Genomic DNA, 20,148 nt, shown 5'->3' on the forward strand with positions numbered 1-20,148 from the left:
TTATCAATATGATGATCCACAATCAATTTTGCAACTTTGGCAGCTTTACTTTGATTTTCAGCATTATTCTTATGTCTTTCTCTACCATCAATAAATGCTCACATTAAATTCATATTAACAGAACATGATTAGGAATGACCACTGACCAAACAGTATTCTAAAATCAAAGAGAATTTTGACTTTTAAATCATTAATACTACTTCACAATTACATGGTCAACTCAAGATGTCTCAAACTCAGTCTCTACAGGATGTATGTATGTGTGTGCACATGTATACAATAGAGAGCGATGTGGGTATGTGTTTTAAAAATTTATAAGCACAGACCCTGTTCTCCAGCCTTCCAACAAGTGTACTACCCATATAGTGAGCCAACATAAATTGCTGAACAGATAAGACGACCCTCTTGTGAATTCTATGGAAGGTTGTTAAGGGAACACCATAGCATAAAGAGATGCTCTCATTCACCCTCAGGGCCTCACCTTACATTGGTTCTACTTCCCCACTTTTAACTGCATGCCTGCTGCTCATTTTTACTTGACTAGTCCCTCAGCTCTTATGGAGACAGGGATTCAAGAAGTGTAAATATCCTTATCAGTAGTTTAAGAACGCCAATAGACAACAGCAATTTTGACTCTGGGAGCACCCAATGATAAAATTCAGAGAGAAGGCAGCAATTTGGTGCACTGGAAGTGCCAAAAAGAGAAAGGGGAAACACTATCCTCTTCTTCTCTTGTCCTTCAATCCTTTTAATGGTTGGGAATCTCCATGGAGAATGGTGTGGGGAACACAGTGTCACCAAGTGTGAGCTGGGGCAAAGCTACGTAGGGAAAGAAAAAGATGAAAAAAAAAAAAAAAGCCTAAAAGTAGATACTGTTTTAAGCATAACAGCTCTGAATGATATTGCACTCCTTCATACTCCCTCAGTCAGTACTAACATATTTCATATTTTCTTTTGTAAGGTTTCTCAGAGCTATACCTTCCTAGATTTGTACTAAACCCACGACAACTATCACGCCTTCTCAACACCAGCCTCCCTGCCATCAGGCTACACTGTGGCAGGCGCACTCACTTCTCCGATCCACCAGTCTGGTCTTTGTAAATATATATTTTTATTGTGCCACTTCTCTAATCTTAGTCCTTCAGGGTTCCCACTGTGTGCAGAAGAGTCCACATTCAAGATGGTCACTATCATGATAGGCATCACCAATATTAGTCTAATTCTGGACTCCATTTTGCATCCTCTTATTTTACCTTTATTTCATTTTTCTCACCTACTTCTAGTCTATGTTCTCTTGCCATATAGTATGTACAAAGACATCTTAAATGCTTTTGAAACAAAGTGGTGTCTAGTAAGTAAAAATTTGCTGTTGTTTTTTAATTCTAAGAAACAACCAAACCATCCTTATCTCCCAGTAAAACCTAAGAGAGAGATGTGGGTCTAGTCAGGAAGGTATGCTCAATAACCCCACTTATCGCTCATTTTTCTTTCCTTATTTTGAATTCCCATTCTATCAGGCCAAATCCTATCTATCCTTCAAAATGAAGCTACAGGGACCCTATCACTTAAAAAAAAAAAAAAGATTCTTAGCCAAATTATTCTTGCCCTCAATTGACCATTCATGTCAACTAACACAATCTGGTACTACTTGCTTTAATATAATGCTCTATTGCATGCTATTTTTAGCTCCTAAGGACAGGATTCAGATAATTTGTGTCATCCACAATACCTAAAACAAGTTCAAGAACACAGTATGTACCTTATAAATACTTATTGAAATCAAACTCCAGTTAATTGCATTGCTACCTATAACACATGTGAATTTCTATAGATTTATAACATAATAAAGAGAAAATATATGAGAGTATATTAGAATTTTGCACAGCATGGATGGTTTCTACAGCTGTGTCTATGGAACATGGATCTACAGAACATATCTTTTCTATATATGTTGTCTTTTTACAATACTAACTACTGTGAGAAGTCATCAGACTAGATCATTAATAATATGCACAACACAAATTATGCTGATCACACGGTTTCTCTCTCTTTGATGGTTTTGAACAAACATAAAGTGTCTTAGAGGCATCATAAATATTATGATTATGCCACAGGAGATTAAGATTGGGTTTTGAACTTGCTTATGATATTCCCTAAAAGAAACTTCTTAATATAAATCCCTGATGTCAGCTTACTTGCCTCTGGCTTGCTTGCATAAAACTGGAATATAAAATGGGCAAATTGCTTAACTTCCTGGACAGGATAAAATGGCTGCCTTTTTGAATATTTAATTATTGTAACAAAAGCTGAAGCATCCTTTTACCTAGCTTTGTCCTCTTCGTTGAAATCTTCTTCACTGTCTTTCAATGTCCTTTGATGTCTCAGTATTCAATACATTCTCTATTATTTATGTCCCTCTAACAGAATGTGTCACTCCAATTCCCTTGCCGGCTGCAGCCTTCCATTATATCCCTCAGTGTGAAGGAATATATTCACTCTCAAGAGATTTTTCTTCCTTTCCTCTTCACTCCAGGCCTTACAATTTTTTACATTAAGCTATAATTACCTTTAGGTATGTATGTTTCACCTTTAACAGAATCTAGGCCTAAATTAGAATATTAAATATCCCATTGTATTTTAAAATGAAAGTCTTGTGTTATACCTGCATGATTCACCAACTTTAAAATAGCTACTCTGGAATAATATTTCATATGCTAGATCACACCAAAGTTAACAGGTCAAATAGAATTATCTATACTGGCAAATAAGTAGGAAGTAGGCAGTAAGCTCTAAAATAAGCAGGAAGTAGGCAGTAAGCTCTAAAACATTAACTAAATAATTTTGCTACCTTCAGGAAGCTCACGTCTTTGGAATGTTGAAGAATTCAAGGTCAAAATATGATAAAAATCAATCTCCCTCCTGAGTCCCACATCTTTTAAAATGCTAAATTTATGATACCTTTGAAAGTAGAGTTTAAAACTTTCTATCCACCAAAGTTTTACTTTGCAACATCCTGAAGCATTTACACAATTAGTCTGTCTTTATTCTGCTTAAAATCAGCACAAAGTTTGATTTGATAAACATTGCAAAATAATGTTTCATCAGCATTGTAAAATAATTCAAACTATTTAGATTGTTTTTGCAGGTTAAAGGCCAACGTTTTGTTGTTTTTTTAATCCAGATTCAACCATTTTGGTAGTGTCATTACACAGAATTAAATATAAAGCCTCTTTTTTTTCCCCTCCAGAATATTTTTGCCCTTTGAATGAGCATGATGGTAATGAGGTACCTGGTAAAGCTTCCACTTAAACTGTCATATTAATAAAAAAACAACCCCCTCCTCAAACAAACAAACAAACAAAATAGGGTCTTTCTGTTCTAACTTAGATATATGCAGAACATGATGCTGAAAAAGAGGTCAGAACTAGCTAAATTTGGTCAATTGTTCTTACTAGGCCTTGATGTCATACATTTTAAACAAGCTGTACTCCAAAATGTTCTGTTGTTAAAAGGGCTCTTTACCAATGGAAACTAAGTAAGAAATGAGGTTAGGTTTCCACACTAGTCCATAAGTAGTTAATTGGTTACAGAGCTACACAAAGAACCTACCTTATGCAGCCAACATTGTTTCTATGTAAAAATCTCAAGGTCTGGTGCACTTCTCTCCATGAGTTGCAGGTCTATCACTGAGATCTAGGACACCTACCCTTTCACCCCACAAACCTCCAACTTCTACCCCCTCCCAGTTCTACTCTCTTCATTAGGTGACAATAGTAGAAATGGGCTTTCTAAGGTCTTAGCAACAACAAAGAAGTGAATGGGACAGTGGAAATGTTCCTCTGAGAAGGATATGTGTATTAGCAATTTCTTAAAATCAATATTTTTAAGTTGTACCTCCTATACGAGAAATGAAACAATATCCCTCTGAATTAAAACTTTCTAGTCTATTGACTTAAATACATAAGCATCTACTGTAGTTGATGCTTTTGCTGACTTCCCAGAATAACCCACGAGTTCCATCTTCCCAATAAAAAAAATGCCCCGACTACACTCAGCACCTGTAACCAACAAGCCTATAAACTTCTGCCCTACCAGGTGAGCTGCAAGCTGCCCTAGAGACGGTGGGCTTGTCCCCATACCTTTTTAATGCTAGCATTGGGTTGTTGGAAAAGTCGTGACATATTCTTTCTTTTTTTTGTTGCAAAAATGCGTCATGACTTTTCTGACAACCCAATATTATTGTAATCATGTGATTTAATGCAACATATGTAAACCAAAGAAATGAATGCCAAAAAAATTACTTGTATGATTAAAAGTAATCTGAATGCTCTAGAAAAAGCTAGCGAAAAGAAGAGTTGGGTCCCTTTTATTTAGAAAGTTCTCAAATTAGCATTAGGCAGAATTTTTCTCAGCTATGAAGAGGGAGAAAGAAAAATTTTATGAGATGCCTAAGTTTTTAAAATCTTTTAAAGATTTACTGGGTGTCATTTGGCAGTGCTCTTGCTCCATATCTGTGATTCTTAATCATTTTTCAGCTATGGACTCCTTTGGAAATTTCATAAATGTTATAGCCCACCTCTCTCCCTAGAAATACAAATGAATAAGTGACATATAATTCTGCTGGTTCTTCTACCCTGTCCCTATCTCCTCTCCCCCTCTATCTTCCCACAGAGCTCATCTCCCTGTGGCTCCATGCATCATAAACTTCAAACATTTCAGCATGTTTATACCCATTAAAAACTAAGCATTGTATTAGCACAGAACTAAATTCCATGAGGTCTGATCCCAACTTTGCTTAGACCTTATTAATGATATTTCAGACTGTCTAACAACATCCACCAAACCCTCAAGTGGGTTTATTCAACTTAAATAATGTCAGGTTTCATTCCTCTTATTGCCTGTGATCCTCTCAGGTGATTGACTGGTTAGCAATTCCATACAGTTCTTTGCAATGCCAGGCTGTTACCCATAAACAAGATGACTAACCAGCTAATGTATACTCTAATCCTCAGGGTACAATGAAAAGAAAAATCAGGCTAGAATCAGAAAAAGCTCTTGACTTACAATGGTAGTTATTTCTTCTTTCAGATTTAGTGTTCTTATAACTAGTCCACAAAGTAATCTATCTTAATAAGGTTTTCCTTCCCACGCATTAAGAGTCACACAAAGGCATGGGTGGAAAAGAGATGTCAAATCACTTGCTCAAATATTCCTAACACATAGCTTTCCCTTCTGAAGTTCCCCTGCTTTAAATCCACCTGGCTTATGAGTCATGAAAATTCTCATCTACCACTATTAAGCATTTTCCCCTCTAGATCATTTTCCCTAGCTGCCTTAACCAAAAGCTGGGAGTCGTTCTAAACTCCTTCTCCTTGATTCCCCATATCCAAGCAATCGCCAGTCGGCCTCCTAATTTATTTCTCAGTTCTGTCCCTTCTTCCCAATCACTTTAGGTCCCTACATGTTAACTGGTTTCCCTGCTTGTTTTTGGTTCCTGACAATCTATATCCCAGAATAATCTTTCTGAAACAAAGATATGATCACTTCACTCTTAAAAGCCTCATTAAGATGGCTACCTTTCTCAGCTTAAAAACCCTTCAATGTCCCAACTGGACAAAGTTGAAGGCACAGAATGCTGGAATGTCCTTAGTGACCCAGCCCCTACCTACTTCTCCAGCCTTATCTCTCACTTGCCTCACCCCTACCTTTAATCTTGGCTGTCTCAACACACAATGTTGTTTCTTACCTATGTACCTGATGTTCCCTCTGTTCAAAACAAATCTTTGCTGCAACCTTTTCCCCCAGGCCCTAGAATGATAAGAAAAGCTAAAAAAAATATGGCTATCAATTGTTTCACAGAATCATCTCAACCATATAAAATACATTATACATACACATACGAAAGCAATCATTGGCAGAAAATGCACCAAAACATTAAGAATAGTTATCTCTGGGTAACAGAATTATGGGACATTGTTCCCTTAAGTTTTAAATAGTGACCATGTATTACTTTCAAAATCAGAAAAATTTTGAAAATATTTTAAACTGTGAAGACATGTCTGGCGCCTTCCCTCTCTCCCTCATATACATACAAATTTAACCATTCCTTCCTCTGACTCAAGTACACACTCTCCTTGTTGTGCATATTGTACACTGTTATAAACCTTACCCTATGCTTTAATTCGTGTTTGTTAGGGAGCTGTGTGAGGCCAGGACATGGTTCAGCTTTAATCCCTAGTGCCTGACCTCTGGTAGAGGCCAGTGAAGTGTTTATAAAAGAAATTATTCTCACATTGCTAGCTACATGCAAATGACCAATAAATGCCTAATCAATCATTTATAAATGTAAATCATTAACACATTCAACAAATATTTACCATGTGCCTAAAATATCCCAGGTACTGTCACAACCCTTGGGAACACTGCAGTGAAAAGTCCTTGTCCTTGGGGAGCCTACATTCTAATAGAGAAAAACAAAATAAAGCAGCTCATTTTAGAGAGTGACAAGTACTATGAAGAAAATGTGGGGTGAGGGGAATCAGGAAGGTCTGGGGACAGAGTACAAAATCAAAGGTATACTCAAAGAGGGTGAGTTGACACGATAAGAGGCAAGCAGCTGTAGCAAAATGGGAGAGCTGGACATGGAGTCAAAAGACCTCGGTTTCCATTCCTACTCCGTCAGCTTACTAGTAATATTCTCTAACTCTCAATTAGGATAGTAATCCCCAATTCACAAAAACGTGTAAGGATTAAATAAGAGAATTCATGTGAAAAGGGTGAGGCCAGCGCTTGGCATTCAGGGTACCCTGTATTTGTTAGCTGTATCTATTTTCAGAAGGACATCAAAAATAACACAGCACCCAAAAGCTGAACTACACAGATTATGACTGCGAGTGAAGATGCCAAAAGAAACTTAACGTTATAAATCCCATCCCTTTGATCAGGGAATTCTGCAATAGACGTGTGGTTAATAAAAAATAAAAAAAAACTGCATATACTATCCTTAACTGTTTATCTGAGCTCGGGATTCTACTTTGATTACAACTGCTTTAAATAACAATGTGACAAAGAATTGAATAGTCTACCATAATATCAAGTGCAAACATATAAAAACAGGCTCATGATCCAAAATCGTCTCTCAGCCTTTCCCCACAATCTCATAAACTTTACTGGTCTTTACTATTTTTAACCCCCTGCATATCTAGGTTATATTTCTCTGGTTCAAAAGAGGAAAGGAAATTTTCCATGGCAGATTGCAAAACAGAGGTCCTTCTGGGTACATTTACTTCTTGTCCTTTTTAATTACTGCTTATCTGAAACCTAAGAACTAGGTCTCCTGGACTTTGAGTAGGGGGTTAGATTGTCAGATCACTAAAATGTTTCCTCTGAAGTATTTCAATCCCTAGTCAGTCCCCAAACCTTACCATATATTTAAGATAGAAAGTCTTTTGCCCTTTATATGTCCACTTTCTAATCTCACATTCCTCAAATAAATGACTGACTGAATGGGCCTACTATAACCTATCCTCTGTAAACTTCTTAGACCAAAGAATTCTCTCCTTGATATTTCTAAGTGCTATAGTCAGAATTATTCTGATCAGTTTTAATAGTAATGACTTGATTTGCAAAGTCAGGACAAAACAGATCACCATGACAGGGTAAACTGGATCGACAAGAATGAGCTGATTAACAGTGAAGAGGTAAAGAAAACATTAAGTCATAAGATGTAAGCTCCTGTTTCTATCTGTTGGCTGCTGAAATCTTTTATGTCAAAGCAAGAACCCTGCTTACTTCTTGGCATACCAAAACTACACATACAGAGTCACAGCCCAGGAACCATAGGATGCCTATAAAGTCTGGGAACACAGATAATAATATCTATTTTTACAAATTGAAGATATCCTGTCCAACATTATGTACATTCACCTGTTTCCATATTCTATGTACATCTTGTAGAGAAATGCTATAATGAAGAATCTGTCTCAAAAATGTGAAATATACTTCAGAAAGGACAAAGCTATAGCAACCTGTGTTTAAGTGCTTATTCATTCATTTAATGAGTACCTATTGTCAGGTGCCCATGAACTTCAAGACACTGGTTCATTTCGTAGCACTGACCATTTAATTAGTTGCATTAATTAGCTAAAGATAGGGAGTTACTTTTTTTCCTCTTGTACTTGATCTTGACTTTGAAATAAGTTTGAACACTTGAGGAATGAAGATATTTGGCTGTACAACAGTCTTATGTATGCAAAATCAGTACACGATGTTTCTTTCCCCTCATGTACATTAATTCTATGATCACTTCAAATGATAAAAAGGTGGTTTGGTGCCCATTTCTGTTTCTCTCCCCTGAAGTCTGCCAACAAGAATTCATATCATATTATTTCTGAGAATTATATAATAGTGCTTCTGGAGACAGAAAAGGAGGCTTGATTCCAAGATGCTAATTTATTGTTTCATTTTAATTCACTAGCACTTTTCTATTTCAAGTTAAGTCAAAATGCAAATATTAGAATAGTTTCACATTAAGAGGTTTACATGCCCAGCACCTGCTACTAAAGAACACTAAAGGACATAGAAACTAAATGTAACAGAACCTAAGCATAACAGAAACCGACAGAAAAAGCCATCTACAAGATAGACAGACCAGCTGTGGAAAATTCCTTGTAAGGCTGGCTATTACTGCAAGCACAGCGTTTTCCTTGGGAAAGCCCCTCTGATGCTGTGGCTATATTCCTCAACTCTCAAGATCCTAGTTTAGGGCTCTATGCTGAATTCAATCTCTGACAATCACACCAACCCCTACAAAGAGCCAGGCATGGTCTTCAGGGAAGCGGTAGTGAGGAGATTCAAATTAGAGCCTTTGTAACTTCATAACTACCAAAATCAACACTTGTAGAAGTCAGGAAATTAAGAATTTAAGCAATTCTCCCATCGCCTATTAATGTTCACAGGGTTAGGAAAATTCTTACACTTGCATTGGTGAGTCAGCCATAGCAGAAACAGGCAGTTACAAAGGTGCACCATCCTTATGACACAGCCTCTAGTCCCTAACCCTGACTAGTTTTCTAGGGCAGGCAGTCACCCTAACACACAAAGAGCCTTTCATTGCTCTTCCATCCCTGCCGGACACACTTTCTAGCCCCTCTCAACTTCCAGATGCCATGAACTGGTGTTTAACTCAGACTACAGATTATCAACAATATTTCCTCTATTAACTGACTATACAGTCGGCCCTCTGCATCCACGGGTTCTGCATCCATGGATTCAACCAACCAAAGATTGAAAACGATTTTCTATCCATGTGTGGGAATCTACAAATGTGGAGAGCCAACTGTACACTTTGTTCTAAACCATTTTATATAAGGGGCTTAAGCATCTGTGGATTTTGATATCCACAGGAGGTGTTGGAACAGTATCCCCAGGGATACTGAGGGACAACTGTAATTACTACCGGTAGTTAAGCAGGCATTTAAAAGACATAACAACATCTAATTTTTCTGAACACTTTGTATACATTCTCTCATAGCAAACCCAGGTTACAGACTGGGAGAAAGAATCATTGGATAAATGACTTGATCCCAATCATCACTGACAGAGCTGAGGCCTCAACCAGTGTCTTCCTCACGCCAACCTTCGTGGGCTGTCCACTACTTTATATTCCCTCCGCCTCTTTCCTCAGTAAAATCCGCACAGCTTAATTAAACTTTTCACACATAAGAAACAAAGTCATCATCTTCTGACATTAGTAGATCAAAACACTTACAAAAACCACCTGAGCAACGACAAGTTTCAAATGGACAAGTATTATGCCTTATGCAGCCCTTGAAAGACAGAAAGATAGGCCAACCAAGGGAGAAAGCTATTTAAGTAGAAAATTGTGTCTTAGAGGATATCTAAAATCATGACATTTCTGAGCGAGCACTTTTGTGTCAACTCAAGGTCATAAAGAGTTTGAAGCTAACTACTTTTCAACATGCAATTTTGACTTATACAGTTTATATTATTAGATTAATGTTTTCAGTATCATAGAAAACATTTCAAAATTTCCTAACAAACCCCTCTTTTAAGTAGAATATAGATAATGTGGCCTTGTTGGCATTGACAGTAACCATGCCATAATACATTCTGAACCAGTTTGTGTGGCTGGATGGACATTAAGTGGTTTTGCATTAGAGCAACGACAAAAGAGTCTCCAGTTTTAAATCTAGGTCATATTATCCTTATTCAAAAGCAAGCATAAGTTAGACAATTTATATTACTTCCTAAAAATATATATATATTTTTTTAAAAAGGAGCATGGACTAGTTGAAAAATATTAATGTTTCCTCAAAATTTATATAAATAGGCATATTTATTTTTTAAATAATTTATATTCCCATGAATTCATATAAAGAATTTCTTCCTCTGTTACAGATAACCCACCAACAAAATTAACACTAAATTACCTTTAACTAGACTTATGCCAAAATATATAAAATCTATACAGTCACTTTCAATTTGGGGTGTGGGAAGAGGGGAGGTATAAAGACAAAGATGCAGACAGAAAGCAGGACATAATTTGAATCTTTTCCAAAAATACAATATTCAAAAATACATAAATTAAGTAAACAAATAGGGGCTAATACTGACTACTGTTGAATACAAGTAGTGGTATATGTACGGGCACTATATTTTACTTCCTCCATTTCTATCAATACAAATTCTTTTTAAAACACAATTTCCAGGGTATATCATAAAGTCAAGTGCATGTTCAGCCCAGTCTCCGGCTTCTACACTGCACTGTTAACTGACGTCCTGGAGGTATCTTAGCCAAGGTATTATATACCTCTTCTGGCTCTGGAGGCAGATTGCCTGGGTTCAAATCCCAACTCTGCCAGTTATTGGTTGTCAGCTCGAGCAATTAATGTAAATGAACTAACCCTCAATTTCTTTGTCAGTATAATGAGGATAATAATAGTCCTCTACCTTAAAGGAGTTCCAGTGAGAAACTACATATAAAGTGCTTACCACAGAGCCTGGCCCAGAGATAAATAGTGGGTTACTACTGGGTCGTCGGAAAAGTCATGACATATTTTTTCTATGTTTTCTATGCAAAAATGCATCATGACTTTTTCCGACAACTCAATATATTGTTATAATAACCAGAGGGTACCTTCAGACAGAAAAAAAAGACTAAATGATATTACACAGAAGAAGTTTGAAGTTATTCAGATTGCACTGTATGAAAAAAATCTGCAATCCACAACAGCATGATAAGGTCATGCAGAACCTCTGGTCACCATTACAATAATAATTATAATCCAACATTTATGTGGTAGTTCTCTAAAGGCCAAGCACTGTGTAAAGCACTTCATATGCAGTTTTTCATTTGGATTTATATGAAGCAAGTAATTACTATGATTCCCATTTTACAGATTATGAAATTAAGGGTTAACATGTATACATAATTTGCTCAAGATTACGAAGCCAGTAACTGGCAGTGTTGAGATTTGAACCTAAGCAATCTGGCTCGAAGGCCTGCTTCTGACACCAACTACCCACTTGAACTTGGGCAAGTCATTTCACATACTGGGACTTCAACTTCCTCCTCTGGAAAATGAGCAGTGTGGTGGAATAGGTGCTCTCACAGGTCCCTCCTATACTTCTCTGGACAACAAGGCTATTTAAAACCAAATAGCATTGGGTTTAACATCTCTAGTCCTTTTACATGGCTAGGCTCCTGTTTCATATAAATACATAATAGAATAATGTGTATGTATAATTCCCCTGGTGGAGTGCCTCAACGTTCTTGAGCTCTGTTGGTGGGAGGAACATCACTCAGAGGCACTGGCCAGATAGAGAAGAACCTCATTAGACAGTTCTATAACTAAGTCTCTTTGAATGGAGTCCAAAGAGAACCTTACTTAAAATACAGTCTACCTGACAGCACTAATGCTACAGGAAAGTTAAGGACACACACACACATCAACAAAATTAGCCAAAGCTCTGGGACCTGAGTTATGTCACTCTACCTCCCAGGACCTCAGTTTCCTTATTCATAGAAATGAAGTGGCTTTTAGATACAAGTAATCCCTAAGGAAGCAGCCACCACAACCCAGGGAAACCAACCAACTTTGCTAGAATTTAGGGAAGTGGGTAAGGAAGCATGTGTAGTTTGAAAAACCACATTCAAACATAGTTATTGTTTTTACAATATAAACCACAGAAGTAAAGCTCCAAAAAATTTATTGTGTTGGTTGGCAAGAGAGTGAAGCAGCACTGGGTAGGGGAGATAGATTTTTTTTTTAATATTAAGATAAATTAGAGTAGATCACTGTTAAAAACCCCTTTTAGCTCAAAGAATCTGTGAAATAAAAAAATAAAGTTGGTATTCTATTAAATAAACTCTTCAATTTAAAGAAAAAATCGTATTTGTCAAAATAAACAAATCTTTAAAAAGTCATTAGGACCACTTAAGATATTTTTCCCTTTTGTAGAAAAAATGGTTTCAATAATTACATGCGCAATCATGTAAAATTCTGCACAGAAGACTCAAGGTGTTTTGTTTTGTAAATATATTTGTGTTTTTTAAACACAAGCCAAGTATGATAATATTCCAAGCCAAAACACAACCAAGTTCCTTCTACTCTGGTTCTAATATTGCTTCAAAATCCTGAAGCTCCATTTTAAGTAAGGAAAAGAAATGAGACAAAGTCCACGTAATTCTTTCTGTGGTCAAATATAGAAAGCTTAATTTTTAATAGAATTTCTTCTACAAATCTTTTGGCCATCTCTGCCTACTCAATAGCACCATTAGAGACGAAAAGACCAAAGACGAAACTCAATCACTCCGTCTGGCTTTCATTAGCATTGCTGGTAAATGGTTTGCTGAGAAACAACTGGCAATCCCCAAGCTACATGTCAATATCGGTTTGAGAAATTTTTATAGATTTAATCTCTCCTCAGTCCCCATTTTCGGAGATAATTAATCAAAAGCTAGTTGTATTCAGATTCAACTCCTAGAATAAATAATTGATGTATATGCGTATCATCAGTTCTCAACACCTAAACTTCCCTCTTGGATTTTAGGTTATCCTCTAAGACTGGACTTCGATTGGGGGCATCAAAATAAAAAGAGGGCCTATTAGAAAAATAATACTATGAAAAAGTGGATGGCTGTTAGAAAAAGAGAAGCTCTCCTACCAAATGCAGCCTCCCTACCTTACCCCCCACTCAAAAAAATAAGTGCATGGGGAAATTCCAGAAAAAAGATTCCTCCTTTTCTCTATCTACCAAACTAACCCCCTCTTGCAGTCTCTTCATTTTATTAGAATAAACTTTACTATGGGAAGAAGTACAACTTAATATTAAAGTCTTCCATTCCTAAAGGACCTTGTGAAAACTTGGTAAGATCCTCTCATTAAAAACTCTCACACACACAATTTATGGGTTTCATGGAACCCCTTGAACTGTCAAGGTTAAAAATCTTAGCTCGAGCCCAGAGAATCATGTACCTCTCAATAACCCTATCTCCTCCTTCAGGGATGGGAGCCACCCAAACATCACATTTGAAATGTAAAGAGTAATAAAATGAAGTCTTCAATTGCACCTGATGCTTTAAACTACCTGTGTCAAATGTCAGTTCTGCCATTTTTAAGCAATGCTCCAAGGACTTCTGTTTCATTTCCTTGACCATGCAAATTGGGTCTTATCCAAAGCCCTCCTCTCTCCTTTTCTCTCTCCTTTTCTTTTTTTAACTGAGCCTAGAAGCCTATGGCTAAATCAATTTATAAGTGAAGGATAAATGCCTGAGAACAAAAGCCCCCAGTGAACACTCGCCCTCACACCCCTTAGGAACTTAAGATGTTCAGGACACTGCTAACCATTGTTGCTGTGGGCTGGATCAGAAAGCAAGAACAGAATAAGGACACTCCATTCAACCTTTTTGTCTGGGGTACTTCCTGGGTTTTTCATTGGCATTTAACACCAAGACACAAGGTTCATTTTTCATTAAAGTTGCAAGACTTTCACTTTGCCCAGTTTCAAATGGTGTAATTGATCTGCATTGTCTTCTTAAATAACCCAACTGAAGGACACTGCAGCTTTAAATATTTCAGTGCTAGCTAGCAAATAGACTCCATTGCAATATGGCTCTGAAGGTCGTGTCCTATTGTCTTTTTCCTCTGGAAAAAAACAATTTTTAAGTCCTTCTTCTAGGTAACATAGGAGGGGTTAACCCCTACAATTCCCACTCTTCCATCTCAGTCCCTGATAGAGTTCTAGTGGTGACTGGAATCTTACACTCATAATTTTCCCGGCAGGGGCAATACGCTGATTGCTATTAATGATGCCAGCACCTTAGCGAGACATAAACACATGTGTTCACATTAGTTTAATTGAGCGTATGCAACTGTCTGAAATAGCACCACTCAAGGGTTGTTAACCTCTAAAAGAGTAGGACCAGGGTGGTTTAGGAACAGACAGCTTTCAGGCGGCACCCTGAGCCTGGAATTTCATAACCTGAAACGTGTAGCGACTTAAAACGACAGGAATCTCAGCCTATTCATCCTTGGACTATGCCGGCACCTTGCCACACACTTGCAGCTTTACTTGTCAAAGAAGGTTAAAACAAAAGGCTCAAGCACGGTGAAGGAAAAAATAAACTAAAAGGAAAAGGCCCTTTCTTATCTTGTCAGGGTGAATAAATACGAGCCCTGGAGCAGTCACAATGTTCCCCCATCCTGGTGCCGGGCAGTGGAATAGCTCAGTGAACTGGAGGTTTGGAAGGGGGCAGGAGAGCGGGGCATCGCTGCCTTTTTTAAAGAAAAAAATCAGTGGACGATTAAAAGGCAGGGAAGAAGGGGCAAACGAAACGGGGTAGGAGGAAGATATGTGCAGACGCACTGGAGCATTACCTGAAATGGCAACAGATTGTTACCATTATCCGTCCGGAAAGCGTTATCCTCCATCCAGGACTTGGAGGTCAGCGGGGCCGCACGGGGGAACTTGGGCGGCGCGATCACATTGCTGGAGAAGGGCTTTTTGAGCGGCGAAATGGGGTTGAGCGGAGAAGGCACCCCGACGCCCACGCCCACGCCCACGCCGACCGCCCTGCGAGGGTCCCGGCCTGCCTGCAGGCCGCCCCACGGGTTGGACGGCGCGCTCCAGGCGGCGTTCACGCTCTGGTGCGTGTTCCAGCTGGACGAGGCAGATGAGGCGGCGGCTGCGGCTGCGGCGGCTGCTGCAGCCGAGGACGAGGACGGCTTGCTGGTCATGATGGGCTGGTGGCCGTACGCCGCGGCGGCGCTCCTCTGCGCGTAGGGCGCCTGGCTGGGGCTGGCGGGCGACCGGCGCTGCTGCGGAGGCTGCGCCTGCGGGGGCTGCGCGGGCTGCGCTGGCTGCGGCGCGGGCGGCGGTGGCTGCTGGTGGTGCTGGGTCTGCGCCAGGCCGATCTGCGGGGAGAAGGTGCCTCCGAAGACTGGGTTGACGTGGTGCGGGAAGTTCTGGAAGAGCATGGTCCCGTTGACTGGGGTGATCCCCTGGAAGAAGCTGTCCTCCACCGCGTTCGTGGTGCCCGTGGACCAGGTGCTGCCGAAGGACGGCGACAGCGACGCACCCGGCGCAGCGGGCTCCTGCTGCGGCGGCGGCGGCTGCTGCGGGGGCTGGTGGAAACTCAAGCCCGGCAGGAGCGGTGATTCCATCTGCATCTTGTCGGGCCCGTTGGGGGCCGGCTGGGCCGCTGCGGGGCTAAGGGCCGGCACTGCGCTGCTGTCCTCCGGCTTGGGGGTCTCTGAGGAGAGGGGCGTGGACGGGGCTTCGGCTGCGCTGGGCTCGGGCTGGGGCTGCTGCTGCTGCTGCTGCTGCTGCCGCTGCTGCTGGGGCTGGGGCTGGGTTTTGCTTTTGTCCATCAGTAAATCATCCTGCATGGTTTGCGCAGCTGAAACGGGAAAAAAGAGATACGCGTTATTGTCAATGTGATCATTAATGCCCCTCGCTGAAGCGGGTGGGTGTTTTACTTGCGAAAATCCAGTGCCACCGCTACTAGCCAATTGCAATGCAAATCCATAATCTCCCATTTAGAAGAGCAGGTCGGGCTGGGGTGGGAGGGCTCGCGCAATGTCTCTAAAAATACTGTGAGAGCGTCTTCACCCTTTCTGATGTCTTGGTTCCTTTTCTGTATTAGTGAGAGATGTGCTTTAAGACAGAAAGACAGCAATTTCGCCACGTCTCTTTTCCCTTCACCGGAACTCAGAGCGTTCACCCTGCAATGAGAAACTGATTCTGGTTCCTGTTTTTTCCCAAGCACCACCCTCCCTAGTTATTTGCATACGTCAATAAATACTGCTGCGTCCTTCAGCAAGGTTAAAAAGACACCGCTCACGACCCTTTCTTCCCCCCTTCCCTATTCGGGCACTTTAAAGAAACAGCAGTCTTATCCCTCTTGATTAGTAAACTGCCTTCTAGCGTTGATAATTGTTTCATTTAGCAGCAGCAAACCTCGAGGGAGGAAATCCTTGGCATTCGTTAGCAAGAGGACTCAGCTGCACAATCATTCTCTGGCCTTCCAGTAGCTGCAGCTACTCCATTTTGTTAGGAGACGGGGGCGGGGGGAACCACCGTTTTTAAAGAGGTAAAAATCTAAAATGTTTGGAAGTGCTTGCTTCTGGTTACTCTAAGGATTAGGGTTTTTCTGCTTATTCCCCAATTTCCTTGTCCAATTCTGCCGCACAAGAGATTTTTGGCATGTCAGTGGTTTCAGCTCTTAACAGGAGCCTTAGAATTTCTCTGCAGAGTGTAGAAATGTTCTTGTCGGAATTGAGGTGAAAAAGGGTGGGGGGAGGCAGGCTGACAGACACTGAGTGTGAGATGGAATGGGGCTTTAAAAAAAAAAAATCTCCCTGAGATTTAAGTAGAAAGTCAAGATAATGTTGGGGTTGCCAGATTTTCATTTTTGAATCCTCTTGCTGCTTTGGTCACAAGACCAGCAAATTTAGAATCCACTCTCTTATCACTAGTACTAACAGTGAAAGATTATGGTTTGAAACCCCTGAATTACCATATGCTACCAAAAGTATTAAAAATAGCATAGTACAAAGTTCCATATTCTCATACATTGTAATTATAGTGCATTGTCATTAGTTTTATTTAGCCGTATAAGGAGTGTATGGTATTTTCCATTTCACACAGGACTGTGAAATTCACCTCTGCCATACTGCCTGTTTTCTCATTCCAGGATGAAAATAGTAATCATTCAAAACCAGGAGATTTCCATACACATAGTTATCACTGAGTTAGCTTGTCCCTTAGAACATGTTAATTGTTTTAGATATATTAATATTACAGTGCTGAAACCCTGAAAACAAATATTTTGAAATGTTAAAGGAGCATATGACCAAACACATAATTATTTTTAGATGATGATTCAGTATAATTGCAACAAAGTTATTAATATATTTAATGCAGTTACTTAATTAACTCAGATACTTGGAGAAGCATCTTTCTCAGGACACTTGTGAAAGGGCATTCAAATACACACAGAAGCTATGCCTTTGGACATCCTCATGATAATAACTGTTGTAAAATATATATGTTGGAAAATGGAGATGCTTCCGTTTTTAACTATTAAGCAAAATATGTCAGACCTAGAAATGGGATTAAAAGTAGTTCTGTTTTATAAAAGACTATCTTTAAAATGGTTGCTCTTTCATTTTAAAGTTTCGTACATAGGCAAAATAGTGGGCTCAAGGAAACGCTTCACAGCTAGCTAGCTACCTTACTCTTTTCTAATCCTCTCCTATTTCCTCCACCAAAAAAACCCAACCCAGAATGATATACATCACAAACTGCCAGCTACTACCAATAAAACCTACTTAAGACTGATTTTATGTTCCTCAGTTACCTTGTCTAAAACAATGGCTTTGATCAGTATTGAAAAATATGACACAAAGAGGCAAGCAAAGCGTGGATTCACAACACAAAGTTCTATTGCTGCCAAAGAAAATTGCCATAGAAAGAAACATTTTCATACTTGGTTTAAGCGGTGCTGTAGTAAACCATTGTAATCTGGGATTTGAGATGCTTCCAGTGGGCTAGAATTGTCTTTACAATAGCCATATCATCATGGCTGAAATATGCATTTGATTATAATTTCAATATCACTCAGCTTTTCCGATGCTTGAATCAATGCTTTTTGTTAATGCCTTCAGTTTAAACTACATGCCCTTGGTGGAAAAATTAATGCTGTACTAGAGCAAAAAAAGCCAAAAAGTAAGCTGGACTCAGAATATTTTATAAAAGCTATAATTAATATGAATATATTTATTGAATTTTTAAAATTTTATCATACCACGAACACCCAGGTTTCTTCTCAACACTCCTGAAAGATATGAATTTTACTTTCTGCATAAATTCACTCTGTCAAGGTCAAGACCCATCTTTAATAAATAAGACCCTTTAAACAAAAGGTAGGCAATAAATTAAGGTAACATTTACAAAGTTAATATGCAATGTCTTTCAGTGACTGCTTGTATAGTTTGTTTGGGGTCAGGGTGGTTTATTTTTTTTATTTTTATTTTTTTTCTTTTTTCTTATTTACAGCAAAGTCCGAGAAATAGATACCTCCTTCCCCTCCCCCCATCACACACACAATAGATCTTCCTTTACATGCAATCACCCAATCTCAAGTAACAAATTCTTAGTAGCAGTTACCTTTGAGTGTCCAGTTTTTAAGGATCGATAAAATTAAAAAGTGTACAGTATTTATTTTCTTCTTTCAGGTTGATTATGTGACCGCTCTGGCAAAAGCACTTTGACAACTGTAAGAAAAGAGGGCATGCGCACACAGGGAACTGTGGGGGCTGAAGTCCTTCACAAGGTACTCCGCCTGCCTTAAGCACGTTCAACCAGGAAAGGAGAAGCTTTGCAAATTGTGATTCCAAAGGGAAGAAGCTGTACCCGGATTACGTTATATCTTCCCAACCAATCTAAATCACGAGTTGTTGAAATGAAAAAGGGGGGAAAATTTTTTTTGTCAACTTGATTTAGGGAGCCAGGTTAAAAGAATAACTAGATTGTAGGGCTCAAAATAAGAAACCCAGCAGAGCTACCTTAAATGGTATTATTGATAGAATGGTAATGATTGGGTAGCAAGCAATAGGAACCAAACCAGAGCAAGAGAGACTGGGATGGGGAGGAATAAGAAAAGGAGGGGGTCTGGGGGTGGGGAGGAATAAATACTTAACATCTGACCATGTGTAACAGAAACATTTCTAATATTATAGAATGAAAAATACCTTAATACTAAATGTGATATTAACCTTAGAGGTCAAGTAAAAATAGGTTTTAGTCACAAATTTTTGACATCTTATCCACCAAGATTTCTTTGCATTTGAGTTTTCATTGAAGGCACAAATCACTTATTTTAATATTTTACCTGATATGCTCTAAATCAACTCACCTTATTTTACTTGTCAAAATGGAAATTTACCTTACATTATTCATACAATGATCATTCAAATAAAATTCAACTCTTTTAAGCAAAAATAATATTTGGTGAAATATTTTATAAAAAACATGTTTAGTATTTCACTGCATAGGACAGTGACTTCCTTATTCAAGACAGAAAGTAGATACAGTTTCTACTTTATAAAAAATGTCTTGGTGTACATTTTTCCTATTTTAACATCATGACTCCAAGGCAGGAATCTCACAACATATTAACATCAACCGTTATCTATAGCGTCTGAGAGCAATAGTTCAACTACCAGTTTGCTTACGTAGGCAGAAGATATTATTTCTTATGGGATTTGGCTCAATGCCATTCACCCAAGGGGTTCAGAGTAAATGTCAGTTGATGACTATGCTGATTGAACTTGGAACTAAAAATGCTAAATGTCATTTAAAATTGCCCTTATTCACCAATTAGAACTAAAGTAATACCAAAGACTACCAATTTGCAGCAGTCAGTAGTTTGTTTCTAGGTATTTCTCAGGAATAACACTAACAATTTATGAAGAAAAAAATCACTTTGATCAATCTGCCAAAAGCTCTTTTTAAAAGAACTAAATGGTCTTCTTATTCCTACTATGAACTCAGCTTATATTCTCTAATTTTTCTCCTCCTCTACCTACCCTCCTTAAAAAGCTTCCCTCCAAATAATACTAT

At 38.9% G+C, this 20,148-nt stretch overlaps 1 protein-coding gene across 19 annotated transcripts in view; it reads right to left on the minus strand.

Annotated features, from left to right (window-relative positions):
* Positions 1 to 20,148, minus strand: part of CPEB3 (cytoplasmic polyadenylation element binding protein 3) — a 185,438-nt gene that overhangs the window by 128,671 nt on the left and 36,619 nt on the right. For 9 of the 19 annotated variants that reach the window (XR_002123583.1, XM_019639023.1, XM_019639022.1 and 6 more), the window contains exon 1: positions 14,901 to 16,128. Coding sequence is in view for 18 of the 19 variants with exons in the window: in XM_019639023.1 (XP_019494568.1) it covers positions 14,901 to 16,061 (1,161 nt within the window). In the remaining variant the exon portion in view is untranslated. The other 10 variants (XM_019639029.1, XM_019639033.1, XM_019639031.1 and 7 more) reach the window with 6 other exon arrangements.

The sequence above is a fragment of the Hipposideros armiger genome, unplaced genomic scaffold (assembly GCF_001890085.2).
Source record: "Hipposideros armiger isolate ML-2016 unplaced genomic scaffold, ASM189008v1 scaffold_42, whole genome shotgun sequence".
Taxonomy (NCBI): domain Eukaryota; kingdom Metazoa; phylum Chordata; class Mammalia; order Chiroptera; family Hipposideridae; genus Hipposideros; species Hipposideros armiger.